The sequence below is a fragment of the Oncorhynchus nerka genome, linkage group LG12 (assembly GCF_034236695.1).
Source record: "Oncorhynchus nerka isolate Pitt River linkage group LG12, Oner_Uvic_2.0, whole genome shotgun sequence".
Taxonomy (NCBI): Eukaryota; Metazoa; Chordata; class Actinopteri; order Salmoniformes; family Salmonidae; genus Oncorhynchus; species Oncorhynchus nerka.
The window spans coordinates 5,707,077-5,723,093 of record NC_088407.1 but is presented as its reverse complement, the minus strand read 5'-3'; the positions used below and the strand labels follow the sequence as shown (position 1 = coordinate 5,723,093).

The following is a 16,017-nucleotide window of genomic DNA, read 5'->3' as shown; positions in this document are numbered from 1 at the left end:
ATTGACTGTGGTGGCTGGTTATTGACTGTGGTGGCTGGTTATTGACTGTGTGGCTGGTTATTGACTGTGTGGGCTGGTTATTGACTGGTGGCTGGTTATTGACTGGTGGCTGGTTATTGACTGTGTGGACTGGTTATTGACTGTGGTGGCTGGTTATTGACTGTGGTGGCTGGTTATTGACTGTGGTGGCTGGTTATTGACTGTGTTGGCTGGTTATTGACTGTGGTGGCTGGTTATTGACTGTGGTGGCTGGTTATTGACTGTGTGGCTGGTTATTGACTGTGGTGGCTGGTTATTGACTGTGTTGGCTGGTTATTGACTGGCTGGTTATTGACTGTGGTGGCTGGTTATTGACTGTGTGGGCTGGTTATTGACTGTGGTGGCTGGTTATTGACTGTGGGCTGGTTATTGACTGTGGGCTGGTTATTGACTGTGGGCTGGTTATTGACTGTGGTGGCTGGTTATTGACTGGCTGGTTATTGACTGTGTGGGCTGGTTATTGACTGTGGTGGCTGGTTATTGACTGTGGTGGCTGGTTATTGACTGTGGTGGCTGGTTATTGACTGTGTTGGCTGGTTATTGACTGTGGTGGCTGGTTATTGACTGTGGTGGCTGGTTATTGACTGTGGTGGCTGGTTATTGACTGTGTGGACTGGTTATTGACTGTGGTGGCTGGTTATTGACTGTGGTGGCTGGTTATTGACTGTGGTGGCTGGTTATTGACTGTGGTGGCTGGTTATTGACTGTGTGGCTGGTTATTGACTGTGGTGGCTGGTTATTGACTGGCTGGTTATTGACTGTGGTGGCTGGTTATTGACTGGCTGGTTATTGACTGTGGTGGCTGGTTATTGACTGTGGGCTGGTTATTGACTGTGGTGGCTGGTTATTGACTGGCTGGTTATTGACTGTGGTGGCTGGTTATTGACTGGCTGGTTATTGACTGTGTGGGCTGGTTATTGACTGTGTGGGCTGGTTATTGACTGTGGTGGCTGGTTATTGACTGTGGTGGCTGGTTATTGACTGTGGTGGCTGGTTATTGACTGTGTGGCTGGTTATTGACTGGCTGGTTATTGACTGTGTAGGCTGGTTATTGACTGTGTGGCTGGTTATTGACTGTGTGGCTGGTTATTGACTGTGTGGCTGGTTATTGACTGTGTGGCTGGTTATTGACTGTGTGGGCTGGTTATTGACTGGCTGGTTATTGACTGTGTTGGCTGGTTATTGACTGTGGTGGCTGGTTATTGACTGTGGTGGCTGGTTATTGACTGTGGTGGCTGGTTATTGACTGTGTGGCTGGTTATTGACTGTGGTGGCTGGTTATTGACTGTGTGGGCTGGTTATTGACTGGCTGGTTATTGACTGGCTGGTTATTGACTGGCTGGTTATTGACTGGCTGGTTATTGACTGGTGGCTGGTTATTGACTGTGTGGGCTGGTTATTGACTGTGGTGGCTGGTTATTGACTGGCTGGTTATTGACTGTGTGGGCTGGTTATTGACTGTGTGGGCTGGTTATTGACTGTGTGGCTGGTTATTGACTGTGGTGGCTGGTTATTGACTGGTTATTGACTGTGGGCTGGTTGTTGGCTGGTTATTGACTGTGGTGGCTGGTTATTGACTGGCTGGTTATTGACTGTGGTGGCTGGTTATTGACTGGCTGGTTATTGACTGTGTTGGCTGGTTATTGACTGTGTGGGCTGGTTATTGACTGTGTGGCTGGTTATTGACTGTGGGCTGGTTATTGACTGTGGTGGCTGGTTATTGACTGTGGGCTGGTTATTGACTGTGGGCTGGTTATTGACTGTGGGCTGGTTATTGACTGTGGGCTGGTTATTGACTGTGTTGGCTGGTTATTGACTGTGGGCTGGTTATTGACTGTGGTGGCTGGTTATTGACTGTGGGCTGGTTATTGACTGTGGGCTGGTTATTGACTGTGGTGGCTGGTTATTGACTGTGTGGCTGGTTATTGACTGTGGTGGCTGGTTATTGACTGTGTGGGCTGGTTATTGACTGTGTGGGCTGGTTATTGACTGTGGTGGCTGGTTATTGACTGTGGTGGCTGGTTATTGACTGTGGTGGCTGGTTATTGACTGTGGTGGCTGGTTATTGACTGTGGTGGCTGGTTATTGACTGGCTGGTTATTGACTGTGGTGGCTGGTTATTGACTGTGTGGCTGGTTATTGACTGTGGTGGCTGGTTATTGACTGTGGTGGCTGGTTATTGACTGTGGTGGCTGGTTATTGACTGTGGTGGCTGGTTATTGACTGTGTGGCTGGTTATTGACTGTGGTGACTGGTTATTGACTGTGTGGCTGGTTATTGACTGTGGTGGCTGGTTATTGACTGTGTGGGCTGGTTATTGACTGTGTGGGCTGGTTATTGACTGTGGTGGCTGGTTATTGACTGTGGTGGCTGGTTATTGACTGTGGTGGCTGGTTATTGACTGTGGTGGCTGGTTATTGACTGTGGTGGCTGGTTATTGACTGGCTGGTTATTGACTGGTGGCTGGTTATTGACTGTGGTGGCTGGTTATTGACTGTGTGGGCTGGTTATTGACTGTGGTGGCTGGTTATTGACTGTGGTGGCTGGTTATTGACTGTGGTGGCTGGTTATTGACTGTGGTGGCTGGTTATTGACTGGCTGGTTATTGACTGTCTGGTTATTGACTGTGTGGGCTGGTTATTGACTGTGTGGGCTGGTTATTGACTGTGGTGGCTGGTTATTGACTGGCTGGTTATTGACTGTCTGGTTATTGACTGTGTGGGCTGGTTATTGACTGTGTGGGCTGGTTATTGACTGGCTGGTTATTGACTGTGTTGGCTGGTTATTGACTGGCTGGTTATTGACTGTGTGGGCTGGTTATTGACTGTGTGGCTGGTTATTGACTGGTGGCTGGTTATTGACTGTGGGCTGGTTATTGACTGGCTGGTTATTGACTGTGTGGCTGGTTATTGACTGGCTGGTTATTGACTGGTGGCTGGTTTATTGACTGGTGGCTGGTTTATTGACTGGTGGCTGGTTATTGACTGGTGGCTGGTTATTGACTGGTGGCTGGTTATTGACTGTGGGCTGGTTATTGACTGTGGTGGCTGGTTATTGACTGGCTGGTTATTGACTGTGTGGCTGGTTATTGACTGTGTGGCTGGTTATTGACTGGCTGGTTATTGACTGGTGGCTGGTTTATTGACTGTGGGCTGGTTGTTGGCTGGTTATTGACTGTGTGGCTGGTTATTGACTGTGTGGCTGGTTATTGACTGTGTGGGCTGGTTATTGACTGTGTGGGCTGGTTATTGACTGGCTGGTTATTGACTGTGTGGCTGGTTATTGACTGTGTGGCTGGTTATTGACTGTGTGGCTGGTTATTGACTGTGTGGCTGGTTATTGACTGGCTGGTTATTGACTGTGTGGCTGGTTATTGACTGTGTGGCTGGTTATTGACTGTGTGGGCTGGTTATTGACTGTGGTGGCTGGTTATTGACTGGCTGGTTATTGACTGGCTGGTTATTGACTGTGTGGCTGGTTATTGACTGTGTGGCTGGTTATTGACTGGCTGGTTATTGACTGTGTGGCTGGTTATTGACTGGTGGCTGGTTTATTGACTGGCTGGTTATTGACTGTGGGCTGGTTATTGACTGTGTGGGCTGGTTATTGACTGTGTGGCTGGTTATTGACTGTGTGGCTGGTTATTGACTGTGTGGCTGGTTATTGACTGTGGTGGCTGGTTATTGACTGTGGGCTGGTTATTGACTGGTGGCTGGTTTATTGACTGGCTGGTTATTGACTGTGGTGGCTGGTTATTGACTGTGGTGGCTGGTTATTGACTGTGTGGGCTGGTTATTGACTGTGGTGGCTGGTTATTGACTGTGTGGGCTGGTTATTGACTGGTGGCTGGTTTATTGACTGGCTGGTTATTGACTGTGTGGCTGGTTATTGACTGTGTGGCTGGTTATTGACTGTGTGGCTGGTTATTGACTGTGGTGGCTGGTTATTGACTGTGGTGGCTGGTTATTGACTGTGGTGGCTGGTTATTGACTGTGTTGGCTGGTTATTGACTGTGGGCTGGTTATTGACTGTGTGGCTGGTTATTGACTGTGTGGCTGGTTATTGACTGGCTGGTTATTGACTGTGTGGCTGGTTATTGACTGTGTGGCTGGTTATTGACTGGCTGGTTATTGACTGGTGGCTGGTTTATTGACTGTGTGGGCTGGTTATTGACTGTGTGGCTGGTTATTGACTGTGTGGCTGGTTATTGACTGTGTGGGCTGGTTATTGACTGTGTGGGCTGGTTATTGACTGGCTGGTTATTGACTGTGTGGCTGGTTATTGACTGTGTGGCTGGTTATTGACTGTGTGGCTGGTTATTGACTGTGTGGCTGGTTATTGACTGGCTGGTTATTGACTGTGTGGCTGGTTATTGACTGTGTGGCTGGTTATTGACTGTGTGGGCTGGTTATTGACTGTGGTGGCTGGTTATTGACTGGCTGGTTATTGACTGGCTGGTTATTGACTGTGTGGCTGGTTATTGACTGTGTGGCTGGTTATTGACTGGCTGGTTATTGACTGTGTGGCTGGTTATTGACTGGTGGCTGGTTTATTGACTGGCTGGTTATTGACTGTGGGCTGGTTATTGACTGTGTGGGCTGGTTATTGACTGTGTGGGCTGGTTATTGACTGTGTGGCTGGTTATTGACTGTGTGGCTGGTTATTGACTGTGTGGCTGGTTATTGACTGTGGTGGCTGGTTATTGACTGTGGGCTGGTTATTGACTGGTGGCTGGTTTATTGACTGGCTGGTTATTGACTGTGGTGGCTGGTTATTGACTGTGGTGGCTGGTTATTGACTGTGTGGGCTGGTTATTGACTGTGGTGGCTGGTTATTGACTGTGTGGGCTGGTTATTGACTGGTGGCTGGTTTATTGACTGGCTGGTTATTGACTGTGTGGCTGGTTATTGACTGTGTGGCTGGTTATTGACTGTGTGGCTGGTTATTGACTGTGGTGGCTGGTTATTGACTGTGGTGGCTGGTTATTGACTGTGGTGGCTGGTTATTGACTGTGTTGGCTGGTTATTGACTGTGGGCTGGTTATTGACTGTGTGGCTGGTTATTGACTGTGTGGCTGGTTATTGACTGTGGGCTGGTTATTGACTGTGGGCTGGTTATTGACTGTGGGCTGGTTATTGACTGTGGTGGCTGGTTATTGACTGGTGGCTGGTTATTGACTGTGGTGGCTGGTTATTGACTGGCTGGTTATTGACTGGCTGGTTATTGACTGGTGGCTGGTTATTGACTGTGTGGACTGGTTATTGACTGTGGTGGCTGGTTATTGACTGTGGTGGCTGGTTATTGACTGTGGTGGCTGGTTATTGACTGTGTGGGCTGGTTGTTGGCTGGTTATTGACTGGCTGGTTATTGACTGGCTGGTTATTGACTGTGTGGGCTGGTTATTGACTGTGGTGGCTGGTTATTGACTGTGGTGGCTGGTTATTGACTGTGGTGGCTGGTTATTGACTGTGGTGGCTGGTTATTGACTGTGGGCTGGTTATTGACTGTGTGGCTGGTTATTGACTGTGGTTGGCTGGTTATTGACTGTGGTGGCTGGTTATTGACTGTGGTGGCTGGTTATTGACTGTGGTGGCTGGTTATTGACTGTGGTGGCTGGTTATTGACTGTGTAGGCTGGTTATTGACTGTGGTGGCTGGTTATTGACTGGCTGGTTATTGACTGTGGTGGCTGGTTATTGACTGTGGTGGCTGGTTATTGACTGTGGTGGCTGGTTATTGACTGTGGTGGCTGGTTATTGACTGTGTGGGCTGGTTGTTGGCTGGTTATTGACTGTGTAGGCTGGTTATTGACTGTGTAGGCTGGTTATTGACTGGCTGGTTATTGACTGGCTGGTTATTGACTGTGTGGGCTGGTTATTGACTGTGGTGGCTGGTTATTGACTGGCTGGTTATTGACTGTGTGGGCTGGTTATTGACTGGCTGGTTATTGACTGTCTGATTATTGACTGTGATGGCTGGTTATTGACTGTGTGGGCTGGTTATTGACTGTGGTGGCTGGTTATTGACTGGCTGGTTATTGACTGTGGTGGCTGGTTATTGACTGGCTGGTTATTGACTGTGGTGGCTGGTTATTGACTGTGGTGGCTGGTTATTGACTGTGGTGGCTGGTTATTGACTGTGTGGGCTGGTTATTGACTGTGGTGGCTGGTTATTGACTGGCTGGTTATTGACTGTGGTGGCTGGTTATTGACTGTGGTGGCTGGTTATTGACTGTGGTGGCTGGTTATTGACTGTGGTGGCTGGTTATTGACTGTGGTGGCTGGTTATTGACTGTGATGGCTGGTTATTGACTGTGTGGGCTGGTTGTTGGCTGGTTATTGACTGTGTAGGCTGGTTGACTGTGTAGGCTGGTTATTGACTGGCTGGTTATTGACTGGCTGGTTATTGACTGTGTGGGCTGGTTATTGACTTGCTGGTTATTGACTGTGTGGGCTGGTTATTGACTGGTGGCTGGTTATTGACTGGCTGGTTATTGACTGTGTGGGCTGGTTATTGACTGGCTGGTTATTGACTGTCTGGTTATTGACTGTGTGGCTGGTTTATTGACTGGCTGGTTATTGACTGTCTGGTTATTGACTGTGTGGGCTGGTTATTGACTGTGTGGGCTGGTTATTGACTGTGTGGCTGGTTTATTGACTGGCTGGTTATTGACTGTGGTGGCTGGTTATTGACTGTGGTGGCTGGTTATTGACTGTGTGGGCTGGTTATTGACTGTGTGGGCTGGTTATTGACTGGCTGGTTATTGACTGTGTGGCTGGTTATTGACTGTGTGGGCTGGTTATTGACTGGCTGGTTATTGACTGTGTGGGCTGGTTATTGACTGTGGTGGCTGGTTATTGACTGTGGTGGCTGGTTATTGACTGTGTGGGCTGGTTATTGACTGTGTGGGCTGGTTATTGACTGGCTGGTTATTGACTGTGTGGGCTGGTTATTGACTGTGTGGGCTGGTTATTGACTGTGTGGCTGGTTTATTGACTGGCTGGTTATTGACTGTGTGGGCTGGTTATTGACTGTGTGGCTGGTTTATTGACTGGCTGGTTATTGACTGGTGGCTGGTTTATTGACTGGCTGGTTATTGACTGGTGGCTGGTTATTGACTGTGTGGGCTGGTTATTGACTGTGGTGGCTGGTTATTGACTGTGGTGGCTGGTTATTGACTGTGGTGGCTGGTTATTGACTGTGGGGCTGGTTATTGACTGTGGTGGCTGGTTATTGACTGTGGTGGCTGGTTATTGACTGTGGTGGCTGGTTATTGACTGTGGTGGCTGGTTATTGACTGTGGTGGCTGGTTATTGACTGTGGTGGCTGGTTATTGACTGTGTGGGCTGGTTATTGACTGTGGGCTGGTTATTGACTGTGGTGGCTGGTTATTGACTGGCTGGTTATTGACTGTGTGGGCTGGTTATTGACTGGCTGGTTATTGACTGTGTGGGCTGGTTATTGACTGGCTGGTTATTGACTGGCTGGTTATTGACTGTGTGGGCTGGTTATTGACTGGCTGGTTATTGACTGTGTGGGCTGGTTATTGACTGGCTGGTTATTGACTGTGTGGGCTGGTTATTGACTGGCTGGTTATTGACTGTGTGGGCTGGTTATTGACTGGCTGGTTATTGACTGTGTGGGCTGGTTATTGACTGCCTGGTTATTGACTGGCTGGTTATTGACTGTGTGGGCTGGTTATTGACTGGCTGGTTATTGACTGTGTGGGCTGGTTATTGACTGGCTGGTTATTGACTGGCTGGTTATTGACTGTGGTGGCTGGTTATTGACTGGCTGGTTATTGACTGTGTGGGCTGGTTATTGACTGGCTGGTTATTGACTGTGGTGGCTGGTTATTGACTGTGTGGGCTGGTTATTGACTGTGTGGGCTGGTTATTGACTGTGTGGGCTGGTTATTGACTGTGTGGGCTGGTTATTGACTGGCTGGTTATTGACTGTGTGGGCTGGTTATTGACTGGCTGGTTATTGACTGTGTGGGCTGGTTATTGACTGTGTGGCTGGTTATTGACTGTGTGGGCTGGTTATTGACTGGCTGGTTATTGACTGTGTGGGCTGGTTATTGACTGTGTGGGCTGGTTATTGACTGGCTGGTTATTGACTGGCTGGTTATTGACTGTGTGGGCTGGTTATTGACTGTGTATCAGGAGACCCTCTTCCAGCTCTGTGTCAGAGGCAGCATCAGTAGCAGCAGTGGAATCATTTGGTCTATCAGAGGCACAGCGTCAAGCCAAAGAGGAGGAGCAGAGGAACATGGCCCTACTGGAGATGGCGCTACGGGATGAGAGAAGCTTCCCTGCACTGGGGGTGAGGAGGAGGAGTGTGTCTGGGGGTGAGGAGGAGGATTGTGTCTGGGGGTGAGGAGGAGGAGTGTGTCTGGGGGTGAGGAGGAGGAGTGTGTCTGGGGGTGAGGAGGAGGAGGAGTGGGTGTCTGGGGGTGAGGAGGAGGAGGAGGTGTGTGTCTGGGGGTGAGGAGGAGGAGGTGTGTGTCTGGGGGTGAGGAGGAGGCGTTGTGTCTGGGGGTGAGGAGGAGGAGGTGTGTGTCTGGGGGTGAGGAGGAGGAGGCGTGTCTGGGGGTGAGGAGGAGGAGGAGGTGTGTCTGGGGGTGAGGAGGAGGAGTGTGTCTGGGGGTGAGGAGGAGGAGTGTGTCTGGGGGTGAGGAGGAGGCGTGTGTCTGGGGGGTGGGGGGTGAGGAGGAGGCCTGTGTCTGGGGGGGGAGGAGGAGTGTGTCTGGGGGGGGGGGGGGTGAGGAGGAGGCGTGTGTCTGGGGGGGTGAGGAGGAGGCGTGTGTCTGGGGGGGGTGAGGAGGAGGCGTGTGTCTGGGGGGTTGAGGAGGAGGCGTGTGTCTGGGGGGGTGAGGAGGAGGCGTGTGTCTGGGGGGTGAGGAGGAGGCGTGTGTCTGGGGGGGGGAGGAGGAGGCGTGTGTCTGGGGGGAGGAGGAGTGTGTCTGGGGGGGCTTGAGGAGGAGGCGTGTGTCTGGGGGCGTGTGTCTGGGGGGGGGGCGTGTGTCTGGGGGAGGAGGAGGCGTGTGTCTGGGGGGGGTTGTGTGTGTCTGGGGGTGAGGAGGTGTGTGTCTGGGGGTGAGGAGGAGGAGGAGGTGTGTGTCTGGGGGTGAGGAGGAGGAGGCGTGTGTCAAAATGTTTTTTTGTTAAGACTATACTTAACCCATGATAAACTTCTCCTGTCTCTGTCCCCTCTGTCCCTGTCCCCTCTGTCTCTGTCCCCTCTGTCTCTGTCCCCTCTGTCTCTGTCCCCTCTGTCTCTGTCCCCTCTGGCCCTGTCCCCTCTGTCTCTGTTCCTGCTGTCTCTGTCCCCGCTGTCTCTGTTCCTGCTGTCTCTGTCCCCTCTGTCCCTGTCCCCTCTGTCCCTGTCCCGCTGTCCCTGTCCCCTCTGTCCCTGTCCCCTCTGTCTCTGTCCCCTCTGTCTCTGTCCCCTCTGTCTCTGTCCCCGCTGTCTCTGTCCCCTCTGTCTCTGTCCCCGCTGTCTTTCTGTCTCGCTCTCAGGTGGTGTCTAATGCCAGTGAGGGGAAGAAGAGGACAGGCAGAGGCATGGTGAGTTACATTCTAAACACTTTGTTTGGGTTTGTGTCTGTCGGTCTGGTCTGTCTGTCTGCCTGTAGGTGTTTTTGACGCTAATCTTTACCTGTTGTGTTTTGTAGAGGAGATCAACACTAGAGGAGGAGAGGAAGACCCCATCACCTCCTACTCCTAACCTTCCTCCTACTCCTAACCTTCCTCCTACTCCTAACCTTCCTCCCACTCCTAACCTTCCTCCCACTCCTAACCTTCCTCCCACTCCTAACCTTCCTCCTAACCTTCCTCCCACTCCTAACCTTCCTACCACTCCTACCTTTCCTGCTACTCCTAACCTTCCTCCCACTCCTACCTTTCCTCCCACTCCTAACCTTCCTCCCACTCCTAACCTTCCTGCCACTCCTAACCTTCCTCCCACTCCTAACCTTCCTCCCACTCCTAACCTTCCTGCCACTCCTACCTTTCCTGCTACTCCTACCTTTCCTGCTACTCCTAACCTTCCTCCAACCACCATTCCTTCCACCCCTATCCATGTCAACTCCTGGCCTAAAACAACTGCTGCTGTTCCTGTCGTCCCCACCCCTCACCTCGTCCCACCTGTGTCTGGGGTTTTAACTGCCCTACCTCTGGTGACCTCTGTGCCCGACACGGTGACCTCTGTGCCCGACACGGTGACCTCTGTGCCCGACACGGTGACCTCTGTGCCCGACACGGTGGACCAATCCCCTCAGACAATACAGACTGTCCCTCTCAACCCTCCCTCTCTCAATCTCACCCACCCCTCCTCTCTTCCACAATCTGGTCAACCCTATCTACCCCAATGTTCTCTCTCCCAGCCTCCTCTCTCCCAGCCCCTCTCTCCCAGCCCCTCTCTCCCAGCCTCCGCTCTCCCAGCTCCCCCCCCTCCCAGGATCCTCCATCCGGTGAGGTCTCCTCCGCCTACACCCCAGGTAACATCCCCTAAAAGTGTTCCACTCACCTTTTTGTGTTTTGTTTTCTATGTTACCTAATAAAGAAGTGATTTTACTTGTCTCTCATTGTAGTTTACCTCTCAGTTCATCTCAATGCTGCCACCTTGTTAAAGAACAAGTACAAATACAATTGTCTCTCCTCTTCAACAGCTTTATCCCACATCGGTGTTCCCCCCACTTCCTTCCTCCCCACCAACCACCCACCTCACCCCTCCAACCACCCTTCCCTTCCCCCTGGGCTCTCCCCAGCCCCCCTCCAGCCCCAGACTGTCACCCAGCCCCCGCTGTCGTTCCACCAGCTGGCTCATCTCTACCAAGACCCCTTGTTCCCAGGGTTTCCTTTGTCTGACAAGGAAGAGATCGTCCAGACTCCCCCTTATTCTTATATCCACACGGGAGAGGACCTGCCACGAGGTGAGTAGTGAAATATATATTTTGTTATTGTCCCCTAACCCTACCACCCGTTAACTATGGACAACAACACTTAGGCTTCTACTTCCAGCTCATACATACCAGAGGTGTGGACTCGGGGTCACATGGTGTGGACTCGGGGTCACATGGTGTGGACTCGGGGTCACATGGCGCGGACTCGGGGTCACATGGCGCGGACTCGGGGTCACATGGCGCGGACTCGGGGTCACATGGCGCGGACTCGGGGTCACATGGCGCGGACTCGGGGTCACATGGCGCGGGTCACACATATGATGACTTGCAACTCGACTTTGACACCAATGACTCGTGACTTAACTTGGACCTGAGCCTTTTGACTCGACCTGACTTGATACCCCCCCCCCAAGCCTCCTCAACCCTCCCCAAGCCTCCCCAAACCTCTCCAAGCCTCCCCAAACCTCTCCAAGCCTCCCCAAACCTCCCAAGCCTCCTCAACCCTCCCCAAGCCTCCTCAACCCTCCCCAAGCCTCCCCAAACCTCTCCAAGCCTCCCCAAGCCTCTCCAAGCCTCCCCAAACCTCCCCAAGCCTCCCCAACCCCCCCAAGCCTCCTCAACCCTCCCCAAGCCTCCCCAACCCCCCAAGCCTCCTCAACCCTCCCCAAGCCTCCCCAAACCTCTCCAAGCCTCCTCAACCCTCTCCAAGCCTCCCCAGCCTCCCCCAACCCTCCCCAACCCTCCCCAAGCCTCCCCAAGCCTCCTCAACCCTCCCCAAGCCTCCCCAACCCTCCCCAAGCCTCCTCAAACCTCTCCAAGCCTCCTCAACCCTCCCCAAGCCTCCTCCCCAAACCTCTCCAAGCCTCCCCAAACCTCCCCAAGCCTCCTCAACCCTCCCCAAGCCTCCTCAACCCTCCCCAAGCCTCCTCAACCCTCCTCAAACCTCCCTCAACCCTCCCCAAGCCTCCCCAACCCTCCCCAAGCCTCCTCAACAACCCCCAAGCCTCCTCAACCCTCCCCAAGCCTCCTCAAACCTCTCCAAGCCTCCCCAAACCTCCCCAAGCCTCCTCAACCCTCCCCAAGCCTCCTCAACCCCCCAAGCCTCAACCCCCAAGCCTCCTCAACCCCCCCAAGCCTCCTCAACCCTCCCCAAGCCTCCCCAAACCTCTCCAAGCCCAAATATATAAAAATGATGCTATTAAAAAAAGTGTGCAGCGCATCAACCTGCAGAGCTGAGATGGTTGCATCACCCATATAGAACATTCTATTGGTTGCAAGAACTTTGTATAATTTAAATTGAAAAATTCAAGTTTTGAATCTGGTGTTGTTTTGTTTTGCGTATCAGTTCATAAACCATGTGACATGGAATCGGTACGTCAACAATCTCCTCCCAACTGGCCTCCAATCTATACGGCACAGCTGGTATTTTTTTTTTGTAATCCTTAAATTAAACTGGTATACTTTTTTTATTTATCACAATTTTCTTTAGCCGATTTTGGTCTTTAATTCACATACAAGCTCCTTACTTTCTCCCCCTTCCTCTTGCATTTTTGCGGTAATTCTACCATTTGTTTTTAGTCTGTTGTAATTTTGGGTAGAGCAGACATTTCCGTATGTTTTTGTTAGCTGCATGTGTGACTTAACTCCACCAAGTCCTATTTATGATATTATTTACAAATATTATACTACACGGTAATGTAAAAGTTCATATTTTTTTGTAATCCAATAAGTAATATAGTACATAATTTGGTTTTAATCCAGAGGTTAGCAAAAGTATCTAGATCCTCTGAGGCTCTGGAGGAATTCTAAAAGTATCTAGATCCTCTGAGGCTCTGGAGGAATTCTAACAGTATCTAGATCCTCTGAGGCTCTGGAGGGATTCTAATTCTAACAGTATCTAGATCCTCTATGAGGTCATGGAGGGATTCTAATTCTAAAAGTATCTAGATCCTCTGAGGCTGTGGAGGGATTCTAATTCTAACAGTATCTAGATCCTCTGAGGCTGTGGAGGGATTCTAATTCTAACAGTATCTAGATCCTCTGAGGCTGTGGAGGGATTCTAATTCTAACAGTATCTAGATCCTCTGAGGCTGTGGAGGGATTCTAATTCTAACAGTATCTAGATCCTCTGAGGCTCTGGAGGGATTCTAATTCTAACTGTATCTAGATCCTCTGAGGCTCTGGAGGGATTCTAATTCTAACAGTATCTAGATCCTCTGAGGCTCTGGAGGGATTATAATTCTAACAGTATCTAGATCCTCTATGAGGTCATGGAGGGATTCTAATTCTAACAGTATCTAGATCCTCTGAGGCTCTGGAGGAATTCTAATTCTAACAGTATCTAGATCCTCTATGAGGTCATGGAGGGATTCTAATTCTAAAAGTATCTAGATCCTCTATGAGGTCATGGAGGGATTCTAATTCTAAAAGTATCTAGATCCTCTATGAGGTCATGGGGGGATTCTAATTCTAAAAGTATCTAGATCCTCTATGAGGTCATGGGGGGATTCTAATTCTAACAGTATCTAGATCCTCTATGAGGTCATGGGGGGATTCTAATTCTAACAGTATCTAGATCCTCTGAGGCTGTGGAGGGATTCTAATTCTAAAAGTATCTAGATCCTCTATGAGGTCATGGGGGGATTCTAATTCTAACAGTGTCTAGATCCTCTGAGGCTGTGGAGGGATTCTAATTCTAACAGTATCTAGATCCTCTGAGGCTCTGGAGGGATTCTAATTCTAACAGTATCTAGATCCTCTGAGGCTCTGGAGGGATTCTAATTCTAACAGTATCTAGATCCTCTGAGGCTCTGGAGGGATTCTAATTCTAACAGTATCTAGATCCTCTATGAGGTCATGGAGGGATTCTAATTCTAACAGTATCTAGATCCTCTATGAGGTCATGGAGGGATTCTAATTCTAACAGTATCTAGATCCTCTGAGGCTCTGGAGGGATTCTAATTCTAAAAGTATCTAGATCCTCTGAGGCTCTGGAGGGATTCAGATTGTGGATTTAAAAGAAAACATGAATCATCAGTGTACAATGACACCTTAGTGATGATGAATGACACCTTAGTGATGATGATGATGAATGACACCTTAGTGATGATGATGATGAATGACACCTTAGTGATGATGATGATGAATGACACCTTAGTGATGATGATGATGAATGACACCTTAGTGATGATGATGATGAATGACACCTTAGTGATGATGATGATGATGAATGACACCTTAGTGATGATGATGATGATGAATGACACCTTAGTGATGATGAGGAATGACACCTTAGTGATGATGATGAATGACACCTTAGTGATGATGATGATGATGATGAATGACACCTTAGTGATGATGATGATGATGAATGACACCTTAGTGATGATGATGATGATGAATGACACCTTAGTGATGATGATGAATGACACCTTAGTGATGATGATGAATGACACCTTAGTGATGATGAATGAGACCTTAGTGATGATGATGATGATGATGAATGACACCTTAGTGATGATGATGAATGACACCTTAGTGATGATGATGATGATGATGAATGACACCTTAGTGATGATGATGAATGACACCTTAGTGATGATGATGAATGACACCTTAGTGATGATGATGATGATGATGAATGACACCTTTGTGATGATGATGATGAATGACACCTTTGTGATGATGATGATGAATGACACCTTTGTGATGATGATGATGAATGACACCTTTGTGATGATGATGATGAATGACACCTTAGTGATGATGATGATGAATGACACCTTAGTGATGATGATGATGATGAATGACACCTTAGTGATGATGATGATGAATGACACCTTAGTGATGATGATGATGATGATGAATGACACCTTAGTGATGATGATGATGATGATGATGATGAATGACACCTTAGTGATGATGATGATGAATGACACCTTAGTGATGATGATGATGAATGACACCTTAGTGATGATGATGATGAATGACACCTTAGTGATGATGATGATGAATGACACCTTAGTGATGATGATGATGAATGACACCTTAGTGATGATGATGATGATGATGAATGACACCTTAGTGATGATGATGATGATGATGAATGACACCTTAGTGATGATGATGATGAATGACACCTTAGTGATGATGATGATGAATGACACCTTAGTGATGATGATGATGATGATGAATGACACCTTAGTGATGATGATGAATGACACCTTAGTGATGATGATGAATGACACCTTAGTGATGATGAATGACACCTTAGTGATGATGATGAATGACACCTTAGTGATGATGATGAATGACACCTTAGTGATGATGATGAATGACACCTTAGTGATGATGATGATGATTGACACCTTAGTGATGATGAATGACACCTTAGTGATGATGATGATGAATGACACCTTAGTGATGATGATGATGAATGACACCTTAGTGATGATGATGATGAATGACACCTTAGTGATGATGATGATGAATGACACCTTAGTGATGATGATGATGAATGACACCTTAGTGATGATGAATGACACCTTAGTGATGATGATGAATGACACCTTAGTGATGATGATGATGAATGACACCTTAGTGATGATGAATGACACCTTAGTGATGATGATGATGAATGACACCTTAGTGATGATGATGATGATGAATGACACCTTAGTGATGATGATGATGATGAATGACACCTTAGTGATGATGATGAATGACACCTTAGTGATGATGATGAATGACACCTTAGTGATGATGATGAATGACACCTTAGTGATGATGATGATGAATGACACCTTAGTGATGATGATGAATGACACCTTAGTGATGATGATGATGATGAATGACACCTTTAGTGTTTCAGCCCTGCATTTCTAGGCCTTTTATATTAATATTGCATCTAATTTTAACAGCTAACATTTCGATGGCCATATTAAATATATATGGTGATAGTGGACAACCTTGTTTTACTCCTCTTGACAGTTTATACTTTCTGAGAAGTAGCCATTTATTTACTGTTTAACACCTGGTGTTACTATACATCACTTTAATACATCACTTTAACCA

The 16,017-nt window shown here is 48.6% G+C and overlaps 1 protein-coding gene across 1 annotated transcript in view; it reads left to right on the top strand.

Annotated features, from left to right (window-relative positions):
• otud4 (OTU deubiquitinase 4) overlaps positions 1–16,017 on the top strand; it is a 63,397-nt gene that overhangs the window by 28,619 nt on the left and 18,761 nt on the right. Inside the window, 5 exon segments of the mRNA XM_065025175.1 lie at positions 8,204–8,363; positions 9,560–9,607; positions 9,715–10,458; positions 10,461–10,539; positions 10,711–10,974. Of these exon segments, the coding sequence (XP_064881247.1) occupies positions 8,204–8,363; positions 9,560–9,607; positions 9,715–10,458; positions 10,461–10,539; positions 10,711–10,974 (1,295 nt within the window).